This window comes from Triplophysa rosa, linkage group LG23 (assembly GCF_024868665.1).
Source record: "Triplophysa rosa linkage group LG23, Trosa_1v2, whole genome shotgun sequence".
NCBI lineage: Eukaryota > Metazoa > Chordata > Actinopteri > Cypriniformes > Nemacheilidae > Triplophysa > Triplophysa rosa.
In genome coordinates, this window is record NC_079912.1 from 2014398 (window position 1) to 2033275 (window position 18878).

General features: G+C 39.2%; 2 protein-coding genes across 8 annotated transcripts; one reads left to right on the forward strand and one right to left on the reverse strand.

Annotated features, from left to right (window-relative positions):
• The first annotated feature begins 7 nt into the window (after positions 1-7).
• Positions 8-8190, forward strand: spsb3b (splA/ryanodine receptor domain and SOCS box containing 3b). Of its 6 annotated transcripts, XM_057322118.1 has the most exons (8): positions 8-24; positions 443-498; positions 1961-2055; positions 2733-2907; positions 5157-5344; positions 5444-5546; positions 5659-5784; positions 5902-8190. In XM_057322118.1, the coding sequence occupies exons 3-8, from the start codon at positions 1963-1965 to the stop codon at positions 6660-6662; spliced, it is 1446 nt and encodes a 481-aa protein (XP_057178101.1). In that variant the 5' UTR covers positions 8-24; positions 443-498; positions 1961-1962; the 3' UTR covers positions 6663-8190. The 6 variants fall into 6 exon arrangements, with proteins under 6 accessions (XP_057178101.1, XP_057178097.1, XP_057178098.1 ...); XM_057322114.1 differs by lacking the exon at positions 8-24 and having other exon boundaries at positions 375-1440; XM_057322115.1 differs by lacking the exon at positions 8-24 and having other exon boundaries at positions 375-1091; positions 1312-2055.
• Positions 8191-9688: 1498 nt separating this feature from the next.
• Positions 9689-12973, reverse strand: LOC130546714 (crossover junction endonuclease EME1-like). 2 transcript variants are annotated; one of them, XM_057322124.1, is made up of 8 exons: positions 12471-12973; positions 12243-12364; positions 12015-12128; positions 11823-11938; positions 11625-11685; positions 11424-11539; positions 11127-11316; positions 9689-11047 (listed from the first exon to the last, which is right to left on the reverse strand). In XM_057322124.1, exons 1-8 carry the CDS (start codon positions 12841-12843, stop codon positions 10892-10894), a joined length of 1248 nt encoding a protein of 415 aa, XP_057178107.1. In that variant the 5' UTR covers positions 12844-12973; the 3' UTR covers positions 9689-10891. The 2 variants fall into 2 exon arrangements, with proteins under 2 accessions (XP_057178107.1, XP_057178106.1); XM_057322123.1 differs by having other exon boundaries at positions 9694-11047; positions 12015-12131.
• Between the last annotated feature and the right edge of the window lie 5905 nt (positions 12974-18878).

Sequence of the window (18878 nt, forward strand, 5' to 3'; positions counted from 1 at the left end):
TGTCTACTTCAAGGGCCCTTCAAAGTGAGTAGGGCATGACTATGTTTCGCTTTATGTCAAGTGTCTGTAGTTACGGTTTGAAATATATTCGCATATTTTGGGACATGTGATCGTATCGTGTTTATGTTGTACTGTAGGTCAGTTAATGTGTCGATTAAACTGTCGTTGAAGGAAAGCCAGCGCTGTCTGATCCTTACTGCAGACTTTAATGAGGATGATAGACAGACCGACCCGTCCCGTCTGCCAAACTTCAAATTCTACTATGACGACGGAATGGGTCGGGCATAGTAATTACGTAGGTTACGTCTAACCCTAATTAATATTCATGAGCCGTGCCTTCGCAATAGTGTAATTCGTAACATAACGGTGCGGTGCGCTGTGTTGTGTTTAGTGTGTATGTAGGTCACAGCGTTGATACATACCTGTCATATATCACTTACAGATCCTGATGGGAACGTGTGTGTAAGACGACAGAAGTAAAGTTTACATTTTAACAAGGTATTTGAGTTTATATGTTTATTTATTTTTTTAAAGGTTTTCCAGTGTTTCTCATGTGTATGTGTATGTGTATGTATCAGTGGTTATAGAAGTCTACATACGTAACTATACTCTATTATTTTGTTGTTACTTTTAAAAGATTATTTTAGGTAATTTTCTGTGTTAATTCATACTGAAATGATGGGTGTTGTGATAGGCATTCTACTGTATATAGTTGATCTGCACATAATAACAGCAGAAGCAATTGATCTATTATTTACATATATATTTTTTAATTTAGCAAATTTTATCCAAAGCAACTTGCGAACAGTAGAGCGTTTAACCTTTTATTTACAGGCTGAGATTAGAGAATTAAGTTACCTTTGCCATCACGTTACTGTCTTTCGTAATCTTGGTTGTAATGAATATGCTGTTTGGACTGGAAAAGTGCTGGTGTTAGTGTAATGAAAATCTTGTTTAAATGTATTGCACCATAGCATTTTCCAGAAATAGGCCTACGAAATAGGCCTACACATCTTCATGGGGCGCAAGGAAAGCAGGAAATCCCAGTATACAGCAGTGTCCAAATGTGATGCTTGAAGGGGCTGTTTGAGGTTTGACTAAACCATTCAAGTAAAATAAGAAAACACAGAAATTGGAAACTATCATAAAAATGGGTTTATTTCTAAAATGCAGAAAATCCATGCATTGACTATAATGTAATCAGTTGTTAATATTTTACTGGTCCTCCATCTGTTTTTACTACAGCAGTGATTTTCTGAGCTAAAAGCTTTGTGCATGTGCATTTTTTTTGCCTCTTTAATTTTTGTACAGTCCAAGTTCTCCAGCTACAGCATGCATACAGAATCTTTGATCAATCTTCAATAAAGATGTGTTTGAATAAAGGATGAAGACTGGCTGCTGTTGTAGATGGGTCAGTTGGTCGGCTCTGGGCTGCTGGAGGTAATCGGGGCAGGAATCTTGCGTTGGATTCACATTATCCATCAATTAGTGAACACCTGCTGCTGTCGCATGTACAACAGGCTTTAAATCCAATTATACACACATTTCTGAAATACAGAAACATTCAACACACAATGTGAACCTAAGAAATATCACTTATATGAAAATACTGAATGTGTGTTATAAAGCATGTGTGTTCAAGTTGTGTGTGTGTTTACGCTTTACCATCCTGGTCTACTGATGTTTGTGTATGTTATTACATTCTTCTGGGTTGTTTTGATAACAGAGAGCGTGTAAATATGAGATTGATCTGAGCAGGTGACTCAGGATTGTAATTGTATAGCCTCAGAGAGTCAGTCGTGACATATGGAGCAATCTGAAGTAGGCTACGCTTTCAGCACAGCTCAGTCAGAGAAAGACAAAGTTCATTTTCAAGTCTGTTGTGTGTAGTTTGTCTTTAAACTAAACCTAAGCAAAGAAGCTGAAATAATAATCCCACAGGATTCATTTTGTATTTCAGGAATGTCTTGGAATAAGTATGTTGTTGGTGAAAGTGGTGCAGAAGCAACACCCAACTTCGAAGAGAAACCAGAAGTTGTTAGAGCACAGGTGCACGTGAGTGTGTTACTTTGTCGTCACGTGTTGAGTTTATTTTAAGTTATTACATGGCTCGTTGGAACGCTTGATTCTGATTGGCCAGTCGCGACATTTGCAGGTTCGTTATTCCCAGATAACAACCTCTCGAAACTAATAACACATGGTAACCCGGATGCAGCAAGTCATTTTGACAGGTTGTTTTGACAAATTAAATATAAATATGTCTTTTAATAACATATATGACATTATATGTACAAATGATTAAAACCAAGTTGCCTGTTCGTGACATTTGAACGTCATTTCTTACCTTAAAACTAAAAGTAAACGGCTTTTCCTCGCGGCAGGTCTGCATTTGGTAAAAATGAACTAATAAAATATTTCAAATTCACATTTCATGTCCAGTTTTTTCTCATGTTCCAACTACTAGCCGTGTAATAACCGGGATAATGTACAAGCAGCTGGCTGTTATCGCAAAATAAGCCCCTTCAGTGTGATTACACAGTTATTTCTGCGATACCGGCTGCCTGTACATTATCCCTTACATAACAGGTGTGAGCTTTACATTACATTAACATCAGAGATTTTAACACGTGTCTCCCAGTACTTCTGTAAATAAGTAAATACTGTCAATCTTAAATGTATTGTTTGTATGTGAGAATGTGTGAGCTGTAACCTGTCTTGTGTTTGTGTGTCAGTCAGAGACGGAGGTTTCTGGAGGGTACGAGGCAGTAACGGTGTGTGTGCCAGCTGAAATGCCACCTGTGGTGCCCGTGACGGGCGAGTCATTCTGCCAGTGTCCAGCTCAAACTGAACTCAACTCAGACAACCACATCAATCCCAACATCTGCACCTGTGGAGAGGACGAACAAGGTGAAAAAAATATTGTATTGATGGAATCTATTGACATGGGCAATTCCGTGAAAATGTCACCCTCACCATGAAAAAAATCTAGCTTTTACCAGTTTTTTTTAATATACTAACAGCACAGATATCAACATTTGCTGGTTCAAATACCCAGGATTGTCACATCCATAACGGTACATATTTCTCATGGATGGGCACAAACTATTTTGTTTTCTGTGAAGAGGCATCCCTTCTGCATTTGTTGTGTATAATTGCTTCAGGTTTGTGCATTATAATTCACAGAAATCCTAAAAGGTTTGTTGTCTCCCAAAAACCTTGTACATTCCATTCATGACGCATGTTTATTTCCCTTTTTAATAATAGAAAAATTGCATAGACTGACATTTTTCTGATGTTTAAACTCTATCAACAAGGCTTCAGTAAAATATAAACAAATGGTTCAGTATATTGGTAACAAACACATTCTCTGAGTGTTTTTATGTCACATCCATAACACTGGAATTTCCCACATACCATTTCATATTTAAATTTGTGCATATTTAATTTATTGCAAATAATAACATTTCTCAAAATGTAATAGAAATTTAAACTAAAAAGGTTTATATTAAAACGAATATTGATTATATTGTTTTAACTATATATACACTGACCAAAATTATAAACGTAACACTTTTGTTTTTGCCCCCATTTTTCATGAGCTGAACTCATAGATCTAAGACTTTTTCTATATACACAAAAGGCCTATTTCTTTCAAATATTGTTCACAAATCTGTCTAAAAGCTGTCTGTGTTAGTGAGCACTTCTCCTTTGCCGAGATAATCCATCCACCTCACAGGTGTGGCATATCAAGATGCTGATTATATTATTGCACAGGTGTGCCTTAGGCTGGCCACAATAAAAGGCCACTCTAAAATGTGCAGTTTTATCACACAGCACAATGCCACAGATGTCGCAAGTTTTGATGGAGCGTGCAATTGGCATGCTGACTGCAGGAATGTCCACCAGAGCTGTTGCCCGTGAATTGAATGTTCATTTCTCTACCATAAGCCGTCTCCAAAGGCATGTCAGAGAATTTGGCAGTACATCCAACCGGCCTCACATCCGCAGACCTCGTGTAACGACACCAGCCCAGGACCTCCACATCCAGCATCTTCAACTCCAAGATCATCTGAGACCAGCCACCCGGACAGCTGCTGCAACAATCGGTTTGCATAACCAAAGAATTTCTGCACAAACTGTCAGAAACCATCTCAGGGAAGCTCATCTGCATGCTTGTCGTCCTCATCAGGGTCTCGACCTGACTGCAGTTCGTCGTCGTAACCGACTTGAGTGGGCAAATGCTCACATTCGATGGCATCTGGCACTTTGGAGAGGTGTTCTCTTCACGGATGAATCCCGGTTTTCACTGTACAGGGCAGATGGCAGACAGTGTGTATGGCGTCGTGTGGGTGAGCGGTTTGCTGATATCAATGTTGTGGATCGAGTGGCCCATGGTGGAGGTGGGGTTATGGTATGGGCAGGCCTATGTTATGGACAACGAACACAGGTGCATTTTATTGATGGCATTTTGAATGCACAGAGATACCGTGACGAGATCCTGAGGCCCATTGTTGTGCCATTCATCCACGACCATCACCTCATGTTGCAGCATGATAATGCACGGCCCCATGTTGCAAGGATCTGTACACAATTCCTGGAAGCTGAAAACATCCCAGTTCTTGCATGGCCAGCACACTCACCGGACATGTCACCCATTGAGCATGTTTGGGATGCTCTGGATCGGCGTATACGACAGCGTGTTCCAGTTCCTGCCAATATCCAGCAACTTCGCACAGCCATTGAAGAGAAGTGGACCAACATTCCACAGGCCACAATCAACAACCTGATCAACTCTATGTGAAGGAGATGTGTTGCACTGCGTGAGGCAAATGGTGGTGACACCAGATACTTTAGAGTGGCCTTTTATTGTGGCCAGCCTAAGGCACACCTGTGCAATAATCATGCTGTCTAATCAGCATCTTGATATGCCACACCTGGGAGGTGGATGGATTATCTGGGCAAAGGAGAAGTGCTCAGTAACACAGATTTAGACAGATTTGTGAACCATATTTCAGAGAAATAGGCCTTTTGTGTACATAGAAAAAGTCTTTGAGTTCAGCTCATGAAAAATGGGGGCAAAAACAAAAGTGTTGCATTTATAATTTAGGTCAGTGTATATACTGTATATATTGTGTTTGTTTGTTATTGTGCTGAAGGATGTGATTGGGTGTGGGATAAGGAAAGTAAATCCTCCGGAGCGTATCTGAGCTGCTCTGACCGGATGGTGAGCTTTCATTCAGAGTACAGCTGTGGAACGGCCGCCGTCAGGGGCTCTCGAGCGCTCAGTGATGGACAGCATTTCTGGGAGATTAAAATGACATCACCTGTCTATGGAACAGATATGGTGATTAGTTAATGTTCAGTTACTAAACTAGTCATACAATTAAGTCTTAACATGCTTTTTTCAAAGTAATTTTATGTTGTGTGTGTGTTTTATGAGCAGATGGTTGGTATCGGTACATCAGAAGTGAATCTGGATCAGTTCAGACACAGTTTCTGCGGTATGCTGGGCACAGATGAAGACAGCTGGGGTCTGTCATACACAGGTGGGTTCAGAGGTCATGTGACCCTAAATAGAACAAATGCAATTTTTGCAGCATAGGTTTACATTGTTCTGTGTGTTTGTGCATTTCTTCACTTGCATTCATTGTGGTTTAGGTCAGCTCCACCATAATGGGTCAAAGGTGAACTTCTCCTCACGCTTTGGTCAAGGTTCTATCATTGGGGTTCACCTGGACACCTGGCACGGCACGCTTGGCTTCTACAAGAACCGCCGATGCATTGGTAAGACACGCAGGAAAGATGGTATCTGTTAAAAACCAGAAATTCCAGTTTTGATCGGTCTCATCGTCACTATCATCAGACCTTCTAACTTTCTTTCTCCTCTTTTCTTTCTGTCAGGTGTTGCAGCCACACATTTGCAGAACAAGCATCTTTATCCGATGGTGTGTTCAACTGCAGCCAAGAGCAGCATGAAACTGATCCGCTCGCACTCAACACCCACCACCTTACAGTATCTGTGCTGCACACAGCTGCGCAACATGCTGCCCGACTGTGCAGACACTCTGCGTATGCTGCCGTTACCCCCGGGTCTGCGTCTGCTGCTGTTTAACCAGCTGGGATGGGTGCTGAGCCTCGGCTGCGCAGACAGGAAAGACAAAGCTACGCAGACAGAAAATGACGACTGCACAGACCAATGCACAAGCCCCGTTCTTTCCCACACTCCTGCAGACCGTGACTTTATTAGCAGTTCTGTCTCTGATAACCCTGGTTCTTACCACAGTAAAGATGAGTTTTACCGTGATTCTACATCTCATCAAGACTCCGCCTCCGTAATGGATGTTTGCTGTTACCGCGATACCTCCTCACCCTCTGACCACGCCCTCTGCTGTCGCCCCGCCCTCGTCTCTGACCACACCTCCCTGTGTGACCCAACCCATCATCACGTATCTGCTGTCTGTCAATGCTGTGACACTCGTCTGCCTCATCTCTGTGTAAATGGCCCCAGTTCTTATCCAATCCCTGAGTCATGCAATCTCTGCCCCGCCTCCAGTGTACCAGGACACACCCCATTTTTGCCTGACTCCACCTCTGATAACGACTCAGACGAATTCTTTTCAGATTTAGAGACGTACCACAGAAAACGCTGTCGCTGGACGTAGAAGAGAAAATGCTTAAATAAAACAGATCAGAGAATCGTAAAAATCCTTATTTACTCATCCTTGTGATATCAATATGACTTTCTTCTGCAAATTTACTCTGGGTTTTTACATAACTTATCTTCTTAAATCCCGGAAGATATGCAGATATGACAATATTCAACACAAATTTCTCAGTAGTTTGCTTATTAGTTCATTTTCAGTGCCAATGTTTCTAGTCATGTGACCCTGTATTACATGTCGTAAAAAGCATTGAGGATATATTCAGGAGTTTATGTTCGTTTTTTATTTAAAAAGGTCATTTTTGGCCCAAGCCCACTAAACAAATGAGGCTGAGGTCACTGCCATGTCAAATGATGACATCACTGAATGCAGTACATCAATACCTGAAGTGTTACTGGATTATATTTTGTACCAGACAGCAGCTTGTCTGTTACGACAGTTTGTGTATTTCATGGATTGATTCTGTATTTATTCACTCAGCTTTTATTTATTAGTTCAATTTCTTTGCTGTTAAGATTTGATTATGGCTTATAGTACTCACTGAATCAACTCAACTCAACTTTATTTATATAGCGCTTTTACAATTTTCATTGTTACAAAGCAGCTGTACATGAGACATATTGACTATAAGCAAAATAATTAAAGTTGTACCTGCAAAAACAAGAAAAGGTTGAAAACACAGAAGACAGACATACCCACATACAAAACACTCCACACACACAATATGCACACGTACTAACACACATAGACATAGAGACACACACACACACACGGATGCGCACGCACACACACACAACACACACACACACACGCACGTACACAGACAAGTACGCACACACACACACACTCAGTGAGAGCACACATTTAGGATAAAGGAGAGAGAAGCACAGGTCAAATATAACAGACTATAAATTCCTATATGCAATATTAATTAAGTAAAACTTTAAAATTCTAAAGCAGCCCCCCCGGTCAGGCAGATAGTGCAAAAACAGTATGCAAACGGTGGCGAGGAACCCAAAACTCTAATCGAGAAAAAAAACCTCAGGAGAACCCAGGCCCAACCAGGGGATTCCAGTTCCCCTCTGGCAAAAGCTGCTGCCTCTGCACAAGCTCCAGAGAACTTGCACAACAAGGCTAAATAAAATAAATAAACTTAATAATAAAATAAATTGTAGTTTAAGATTATCATTAATAATCTAATAGCATTTGAAGTTTTGTGGTGAAGACATGTCAAGAGACCGCGTCCTTCTTTATCCAGCTCTATCATCTCAGCTCTTGTCAGGTCCCCACTTCCCATTCTCCACTCTACCATCAGGTCAGGCCATGAACTGCATCCTGCTCGCTGTGGTAACCTTGGAACAATGAGACAAGACTGGCTGAGAGTAGAGTACTGTTCTGTACTCTTTGATGCAACAAGTACATCAGTTGTGTTTTTGGTTCCGGTTGATCTAACTAATGCAGCCTAAACCCTCAGAAGATTTATATTATGGAAGAGTAGTGTATGCAAGATTAAAAAGATGCGTCTTTAGTCTAGATTTAAACTGACAGAGTGTGTCTGCCTCCCGGACAGTGCAGGGAAGACTATTCCAAAGTTTAGGCGCTAGATAGGAAAAGGATCTACCACCTGCACTTGATTTTGAAATTCTAGGTATTACCAACTGACAGGACGCCTGAGAGCGTAATGCACGTGAAGGACTGTAATACAAAAGGAGTTCATTCAAGTACTGAGGAGCTAAACCATGTAAGGCTTTATAGGTAATAAGCAAGATTTTAAAGTTAACGCGATGCTTTATAGGTAACCAGTGCAAGGTTGACAGAACCGGGCTAATATGTTCATACTTTTTTGTACGTGTAAGAACTCGAGCTGCCGCGTTTTGGACCAATTGGAGTTTTTGTAATAAGCCTGCAGGGCAACCACCTAACAGTGCATTACAGTAATCTAGTCTTGATGTCATGAATGCATGAATTAACTTCTCTGCATCTGAGATTGACAGCATATGACGTAGTTTAGATATATTCTTAAGATGGAAAAACGCAATTTTACAGGTGTTGGCGACGTGGCTCTCAAATGACAGATTACTATCGAATAGAACGCCAAGATTCTTTGCTGACGACGAGGGTTTTATGGAACATCCGTCAATAGTTAAACAGTATTCTTGGTTGTTACTTATAGCAGTTTTCGGTCCAATAAGTAACACTTCCGTTTTGTCCGAGTTCAGTAATAAAAAGTTGTTACTCATCCAGTTTTTTATATCGACTATGCATTCCATTATTCGATGGAACTGCTGTGTTTCATGAGGCTTCGAGGAAATATAAAGTTGAGTATCATCAGCATAACAGTGAAAGCTAACTCCGTGTCGCTTTATTATATCTCCTAGAGGTAGCATGTATAATGCGAAGAGCAGAGGCCCTAAGACTGAGCCCTGTGGTACACCGTACTGGACTTGCGATTTGCGTGACACCTCATTGTTTATTGCTACAAATTGAAAACGGTCGGATAAATAAGATTTAAACCATTTCAAAGCTATTCCCTTAATGCCGACATAATTTTCGAGTCTATGTAGGAGTGTGCTGTGGTCAATGGTATCGAATGCAGCACTAAGGTCTAGCAGCACCAATAACGAGATACAACCTCGGTCAGACGCCAATAGCAGATCATTTGTAACTCTGATCAAAGCAGTCTCTGTACTGTGACATGCTCTAAATCCAGACTGGAATTCTTCATTGATGTCATTCCTTTGGAGGAAGGAGCATAATTGAGTTGAAACTACTTTTTCCAGAACTTTAGATATGAAAGGTAGATTCGATATAGGCCTGTAGTTCCTTAGTTCTCTAGGGTCGAGTTGGGGTTTTTTGACAAGGGGCCTTATAACAGCCACCTTATATGCTTTAGGCACATGTCCTAATGTCAGAGATGAGTTAATAATACCAAGAAGAGGATCTATAATTTCTGGGAGCATCTCTTTCAGTAGATTTGTAGGTATAGGGTCTAGTATGCATGTTGTTGATTTAGATGATCTAATAATTTTAGACAGCTCATCTTGATCTACGGTATAAAATAATTGCATTTTCTCCTTAAGGGCGCTGTAGTTAGTTTGTTCAGCGGGTTTCACTTCTGATTGCATTGTTATAATTTTTTCTCTAATATCTTGGATTTTATATGTGAAGTAGTTCATAAATTCATCACTGCTATGCTGATATACAGGATCAGAAGTCACTGACGATTTATTTTTTGTTAATTTAGCCACCGTGTTAAATAAAAACCTAGGGTTGTGCTGGTTTTCTTCTATTAGTGATGAAAAGTAGGCGGATCTACTTTTTTTGAATGAGTGAATACATTTTGTACTGTTTTGCATGTTTTTTTACTGATCTGAAACCAAAATACACTAAAGGCATAATGTGACGTCTAACTTTAAAGGGGTCATATGGCGTGAATACGTGTTTTTCTGTGTCTTTGGTGTGTTATAAGTTGCAAGTATTAGACACGTAAATTTGCACGAATGAAAGTGTGGGAACAAAAGATGCATTCTATCTAAAAGCGAATGCTCACCCAGACCTGCCTGAAACACCTCGTGTAACCACACCCCCACAAATCTACGTCAGTTTGTGGTATGATTTGACTAAGACCGCCCAAATGTATACACAAGTAAGGTGGGCGTTCCTGTCAATACAACTGCTTTGGAACCTGATGTTCCAAATATGGTAAGAAGTGTTACATTTCCGTTACACGCTTGCAGTATTCGACCAATCACTACGCACCGGTTAACTGGCTAATCATAGCACACCTCGCTTTTCAGACCGATGAGCTTTGTAAAAAATCTGCGCGATTCAGAGAGGCGGAGCAAAGAGGAGATACAAACATGCACGGTGTGTGGAAAATACAGCGTTTTTGAACCTTAAATCGTGTATACACATTGCATTACATCTAAAACAAACCATAATATTCATTTTAGCCGTGTCATATGACCCCTTCAAGTGGCAGCAAACTCATCCAGCACCGTGTCCTGAATGATTCCTCATATCATAACTAATCACAAAATCCCAGTCAATACACATACTGATCAAATATAAACACTGAATGCACTCCTGAGTTCTTGCATTCAATGTCAAACATAATCAATGTTCTCAATGAGAAGTTTCCAACTGTGATGACTGGCACCAATGAGTTTGTATTTAATAGTCAGTTACTATAAAGTGCAGAATGTGTGATTTCTCCCACAATTCCAGTTTTAATCCAGCAGGAGATGAGGATTCTGGGAAGTAAGTAGGCGATGTATACGCCCTGAGACATCAGGACCGACACGCCTCTCTTTGACCCCGCCTCCCACAGTGAGATCAGCCAACAGCCTGTGACATTCCTCCTCAGACGGCAGCTCTTCATAGGCCTGTTGACACACACAGAGACTGAAAGTGAATAAAGAGCGATACAGTACAATATATCAGATGTGTCTCACAACACGTGACCTGCAGTAGAAGTGAAGCTGAGGGGTAGGCGGTGGTCACAGCTATGGCTGTGGGTACACTGACGCGGTTCAGCTGCTGTATCTGACGCGTCCACACCTGAGCGAGACCACGGCCGTCTCTGTCCACCCGCACACCTCCTGACCATGAGCCTTCCATGCAGAAGCCCAGCTCGGGATCGCCGCACAACGCTCTGAGAACATACACAACCATCACAACACAATCATTATGAACTGGTTGTCTTAAAGCACGATGTTCATGTTTATTCTTATTCACAGAGTAAGTCTGCGTGAAACTCACTTGTAAGGTCTCTTGGATAAAGCTTTGGTAACAGCGATCACATGATCAGTGACTTCCTCCCAGCCATACAGGAAGTGAACAGCCACATTCCAGTAAAGCTGGAGGTGAACCAATAGCTGCTCATCACAGAAATAAGAAATAATGTCACATCGCTGCAGCTGTAGCTTTACAGATGAGAATACAAGAAGGTTTTGATCTGACCTCTTCTGTCTCCAGATGATAGAAGTGAGAATCGACATCATCTTCATCCCGTGATCCTCCTCTGTACACACACACACACACACAAATATACACAGTAATCTATCCAGTGACTTTGTATGAGATTTTCATTAATCATTGAGAATGGTTATAGATTTTTTGTTGTTGTTGCAAAAACTCTATAAAAGGTAGTTTGTACACCTTTGGTGTTGACCAGTCACTAGAATCGTGACAACTTTCCCAGACGCTCTGTTGAAGTATTCAGAGAGATGTTGGAGCAGTGACTCCGCCTCCTCTTTCACCTCACCAGTGGGAGCCTAAGAAATGAAAAACATTTGTCTACAAGGCAACAAAACATAATAAACAAATTAGGTTGAAAGTTGAATGACTGACCAACTTATTGGTGTTTTTGTTATGTGATGTCACTATGTCATGAAAGTCATTCTGGGAGATCACCATCAGAACCTGATCTTCTTCAACAGCTCCATTTTCATACTCTTCCTCACCCTGCTGTGTACACACACACATAAATGTGAGAGATGCAAAGGTGAAAACACACATCTGCTTGTCCTCTGTTGAACTGATAGACTCAATAAGTACCAGTCTGAGTTAAAGTCTCACCTGAAGGGCCTGTCGTGTCCACCTGATGCTGTTGTGAATCCCCTGGTCCTCAATACGGCTCCTCCAAGACAAACCATCAAGAGTCTTGAGCAAAACATCACAGCCTACGTCCTGTAACAACACTACACAGAGACAATCACTGTAAAACTACTGTATTCGCTTACACACACAGAGAGAGAGAGAGAGAGAGAGAGAGAGAGAGAGACTGTCTGTCTGTCTGTCTGTCACCTGCATGAATGTGGATAGTGAGACTCTTGATGACGTTTTCGGGTTTTAACAGATTGATTCTCTCCGCTGCCTCTTTTCTCTTCTGTTGCGCCTGTAGTTTCTGCTCTTTGCGTCTCTCTTTTTCCTCTCTCCGTTTCTCTCGGTCCTCCTTCAGCTCCTCCCGTGTTCTCCTCTTCCTCCTGCCGGGTTTCTTCACCTCACTTGTCCGCTCAGCGGAGCTCCCGCCTGGGGGTGAAATACTGGATTTATCCGCAACACACACCGAGTTCGTGTCTTGATCGAGTTTTACACTTAAAGATGCTGGTTTATTTTCAGTACTCTCATTCTCTGAATCTGATATTTCCCATGTGTGCGCTCTCTTCAAAACTGACATTTTTTAAATCATTTTATGTAACTCATTATAATTAAATATATCATTTGAATTGAAGTTGAATCTAGTTATTATTTAATGCACACTTTGAACGTTTAAACTTGAAAGTCTCGCTGTGTTGTTGCCAAGCTGCGTGTGAATGTATGTAAATAAGTACGGGACGACGAGAGGGACAATTCTCCTAGGAACGCGTTTCCAAAATTATTAAAATGATGGAAAGTCAATCAGTTCGTTTACGTTTAGCTTCGACCGCGGTGTTTAGAGCCTTATGTTAGTTTTTTACTACTGGCGATTGTAATCACAGAGCTTATATTTTTGTGATATTCCAAATCCTGTGGTAAGGCAACGTATCGTTTAACGTAATGAACCGGCAGTTTGTCGTTTTATCCTTAGGATTATACCAAACACAGGACTCTCAAGTTTTATCAAAAGTTTGGAGTGAGATCACATCTGTAGGAGAGGTTTCAGCAGCGGCCCCTCAGCCCCACCAAATTCTCTCAAGGTTTTCTAGCAGTTCAATATTACCATCCTTATAATTGTTTACAAATTGGTAAATCTGATGAAAGATGAAAGACAAATTAATCCAAATAAAAGATAATACATTTTAAAATTATGTATCAAAAATAAAAAGAAATTTGGCCCCAAACAAGCACTGCTCAATGTACTGTACATACTGCAGCATTGCAGAAGTTGAATTTATGTCAAGCTGTGTGTGACACTACTGAAATGTCTAAAACAGAGGGCTCTGCTTTAGGCGATGTAGTCTTAACATAGCTGAAAAAAACATACATAGAATAATAAAATACATCTCTAGTACTTATCTTAGTTTAAGGTAGCCAAAGCTAAGGTACAGCATTTAATGTGCATTGTCTTTTATATGTATTGTCTTTAAATATGTTAAATATGTGCCATATTTACACCAATATTACATAATGTAAGATTCATGTAATTTTATTGTAATTTAATGTGCAAGTTATACATTAAACATGTTTAAGACAAAAACAAACAGATCTCATCCCCATTGACTCCCATATTTATTTTCCCTACTATGGCAGTTAATGGGGGATGAGATGTGTTTGGTTACTGACATTCTTCCAAATACATTCCTTTGTGTTTAGCAAAACACAAGACATTTGAATACAGGTTTGGAACACTATGGATGTTTTTTGTGTGTCTTTATTGTTCAATCAAAAATACTGTGTTTGAAAGTAAAACAAATTATTTGACGCGTCATTTGACAGAATATGTTAAAAGGAAGACACTGATTAGAAATCCTTTGGAGGGTGTGAATGCTTTGGACTTCGGTATACTCAATGACGATTTAAAATTTGATGGATTAAACGTTGCACGAACACTGATCCTAATCTGTTGTGGTTTTATATTCCTAAATTTTGAAGACTTTTGAAGTCATTGTACTTCATGTTTCAACACCTAATACTAAGGATAAAACATTTTTTAAATGTATTTTAGCTATTGTATATAGGCCTCCAGGGCACCACACAGATTTGATTAAAGAATTTGGTGGGTTCTTATCAGAACTAGTACTGGCCGCAGATAGAGTGCTTGTCGTTGGTGACTTTAACATCCATGTAGATAACGATACAGATGCCTTAGGAACAGTGTTGGGTAAGTTATAGGGCTGTCACGATTATGAAATTTGATTGACGATTAATTGTCTAATAAATCATTGCGATTATGGCGATTAATTGTCTGTTTTAGGGCTTTGGCGATTATGACGATTAATTGTCTGTTTTAGGGCTTTGACATTTAATTCTCATTCATTTTTGATTCAGCGATTGAAACGACCATATTGTTCTGAATACAAGACTATGTTTTTTTCTTGGAAATACATCAGAAAAAATTGGGTCATCATATATTTAAGGTTTAGGCTTTTACCTGTCAATAATACAACCACCAAATACTTGTAAATGAAGTAAATTGATCAGGTGTGAATTGAAGCCACCATTAAAATTTGATTTCAAATTTTTTCTCACTTGCAAGACTACAGTAAAATTTTACTTGTGTGTTAATGAAATTTTGGTAGACTGGTTTTCACACTGAGATTTGCTTAAATAATATTAAATTGTACTGCAGGTAATTTGTATATGTTTTAGTTTTTTTTTTAAGTGATTGTGTTGTGGTGGTACATTTTACAAGTATTACCATGCTTTAGTAACAATATATACACTAAAATATGCAATATGCAGATGCACTACAGCTCCCCCTAGTGTCTTCTATAGAGATGTGCGATAATTGCGATGATCCGAAATCATCGCGATGAGGTCAAACAATCGCGATGAGACGATTATTTAATAATCGTGACAGCCCTAGTAAGTTACTCTGAAAAGTAATTAATTACTAGTTACTAATTACATATTCAATAGTGTAATTAGATTACTGTACAAATTACTCTCTCCAAAAAGTATTTAGTAACTTATTACTAATTACTTTCTATATCCTACATCAACCTTGATTAGTTAAGTGATTCAAGGATAGACATGAAACGGCTTATTTAATTCATTCAAATAAATAATATTAAACTACATAAAGTAGTATTATTAACTGACCAAAGTATTACAAATGTGAGAATTATACATTAAAGCAAGGATTTTTAAGTTAGACTTTGAATTTTGATGTCAATTCCACTATTGCACACACACATATTACACAAAGTATTTAGTTTAATTACATCAGAAGTAACTGTAATTAAATTACAGAAAAAATAACTGTAATCTCTTACTTTACTTTTTCAAGGGGAAAGTAATTGAATTACAGTAACTAATTACTTAGTAACTAGTTACACCCAACACTGCTTAGGAATGGCTTTCAAAGACACTCTTAACTCCATGGGCGTTAGTCAACATGTGTCAGGACCCACTCACCTTCGTAATCATACTTTAGATTTAATACTGTTTTACGGTATAAATGTGGACGACGTTAAAATCCTTCAGCAGAGTGAAGATATTTTGGATCATTATCTGGTATTATGTTTGCTTCACTGGCCTACGGCTGCAAATAAAACTCCTTGTTACAAATATGGTAGAACAATAACTTTAACTACCGAAGATGCGTTTCTCGATAATCTGCATTAGAAATAGCATTGAAGATCTTGACATTACCATTGAAAATTTTAACTCCACCTTCTCGGAAAGGCTAGATACTGTTGCTCCTCTACGCTTAAAGAAGATTAAAAATGGCAGCCCAACACCGTGGTATAATGAACACACTCAGGCTCTAAAGAAAGCAGCCTGAAAAATGGAGCGCAACTTTAAGAAAACTAAATTAGAGGTATTCCGTGCAGCATGGAAGGATAGTATTCGAAAATACAGGAAAGCCCTAAGATCCGCCTACTTTTCATCACTAATAGAAGAAAACCGATCAACCCTAGGTTTTTATTTAACACAGTGGCTAAATTAACAAAAAATAAATCGTCAGTGACTTCAGATTCTGGATATCAGCATAACAGTGATGAATTTATGAACTACTTCACAAATAAAATCCAAGATATTAGAGAAAAAATTATAACAATGCAACCAGAAGTGAAACCCGCTGAACAAACTAACTACAGCGCCCCTAAGGAGAAATTGCAATTATTTTATACCGTAGATCACGATGAACTGTATAAAATCATTAGATCATCTAAATCAACAACATGCATGCTAAACCCTATACCTACAAATCTATTGAAAGAGATGCTCCCAGAAATTATAGATCCTCTTCTTAGTATTATTAACTCATCTCTGACATTAGGACATGTGCCTAAAGCATATAAGGTGACTGTTATAAGGCCCCTTGTCAAAAAAAACCAACTCGACCCTAGAGAACTAGGGAACTACAGGCCTATATCGAATCTACCTTTCATGTCTAAAGTTCTGGAAAAATTAGTTTCAACTCAGTTATGCTCCTTCCTCCAAAGGAATGACATCAATGAAGAATTCCAGTCTGGATTTAGAGCATGTCACAGTACAGAGACTGCTTTGATCAGAGTTACAAGTTATCAGCTATTGGCATCTGACCGAGGTTGTATCTCGTTATTGGTGCTGCTAGACCTTAGTGCTGCATTCGACACCATTGACCACAGCACACTCCTACATAGACTCGAAAATTACGTCGGCATTAAGGGAATAGCTTTGAAATGGTTTAAATCTTATTTATCCGACCGTTTTCAATTTGTAGCAATAAACAATGAGGTGTCACGCAAATCGCAAGTCAAGTACGGTGTACCACAGGGCTCAGTCTTAGGGCCTCTGCTCTTCGCATTATACATGCTACCTCTAGGAGATATAATAAAGCGACACGGAGTTAGATTTCACTGTTATGCTGATGATACTCAACTTTATATTTCCTCGAAGCCTCATGAAACACAGCAGTTCCATCGAATAATGGAATGCATAGTCGATATAAAAAACTGGATGAGTAACAACTTTTTATTACTGAACTCGGAAAAAACAGAAGTGTTACTTATTGGACTGAAAACCACCATACGTAACAACCAAGAATACTGCTTAACTATTGACGGATGTTCCATAAAACCCTCGTCAGCTAAGAATCTTGGTGTTCTATTCGATAGTAATCTGTCATTTGAGAGCTACGTCGCCAACACCTGTAAAATTATCGTCATATGCCGTCACTGTCAAATGCAGAGAAGTTAATTCATGCATTCATGACATCAAGACTAGACTACTGTAATGCTCTGTTAGGTGGTTTCCCTGCAGGCTTATTACAAAAACTCCAACTGGTCCAAAACACGGCAGCTCGAGTTCTTACATGTACAAAAAAGTATGAACATATTAGCCCTGTTCTGTCAACCTTGCACTGGTTACCTAAAGCATCGCGTTAACTTTAAAATCTTGCTTATTACCTATAAAGCCCTACATGGTTTAGCTCCTCAGTACTTGAATGAACTCCTCTTATATTACAGTCCTTCATGTGCATTACGCTCTCAGGCGTCCTGTCAGTTGGTAATACCTAGAATTTCAAAATCAAGTGCAGGTGGTAGATCCTTTTCCTATCTAGCGCCTAAACTTTGGAATAGTCTTCCCTGCACTGTCCGGGAGGCAGACACACTCTGTCAGTTTAAATCTAGACTAAAGACACGTCTTTTTAATCTTGCGTACACTACACTTCCATAATATAAATCCTCTGAGGGTTTAGGAACACAACTGATGTACTTGTTGCATCAAAGAGTGCAGAACAGTACCCTACTCTCAGCCAGTCTTGTCTCATTGTTCCAAGGTTACCACAGCGAGCAGGATGCAGTTCATGGCCTGACCTGATGGTAGAGCGGAGAATGGGAAGCAGTGACATGACAAGAGCTCAGATGATAGAGCTGGATAAAGAAAGACGCGGTCACTTGACACGTCTTCACCACAAAATTTCAAATGCTATTATATTATTAACGATAATCTTAAATCTATAATTTACCTTATTAGTAAGTTTATTTATTTTTATAAAATTTAGAATTTAAAGCTTTAGAATTTTAAAGTTTTACATAATTAATATTGCATATAGGAATTTATAGTCTGTTTAATATTTGACCTGTGTTTCTCTCTCCTTTATCTTAAATGTGTGCTTTCACTGTGCGTGCGTGTCCGTGTGTCTGCGTGTCCGTGTGTGTGTGTTAGTACATGTGCATATTGTGTGTGTGGAGTGTTTTGTATGTGGGTATGTCTGTCTTCTGTGTTTTCACCTTTTTCTTGTTTTTACAGGTACAACTTTAATTGTTTTGCTTATAGTCAATATGTCTCATGAACAGCTGCTTTGTAACAATGAAAATTGTAAAAAGCGCTATATAAATAAAGTTGAATTGAGTTAAATTGATCTTTGAAAAATGTGGAGAATTTTTTTTGTTGGCTTGCGATTTTAGTTGCAGTAAACTCCCTTTAAAGCTTGCTAACTTTCATAAGCAAGCTTTGGAAGCTTGTAAGCTTGCCTGTGTAATTTTTGTATTATATGTGTAAAAATATGATGGTAATTTATATTCCTATTCTGAATTTATAGTGAATACTTTGAAGTGAATGCTAAACCTAGAGTTTTTG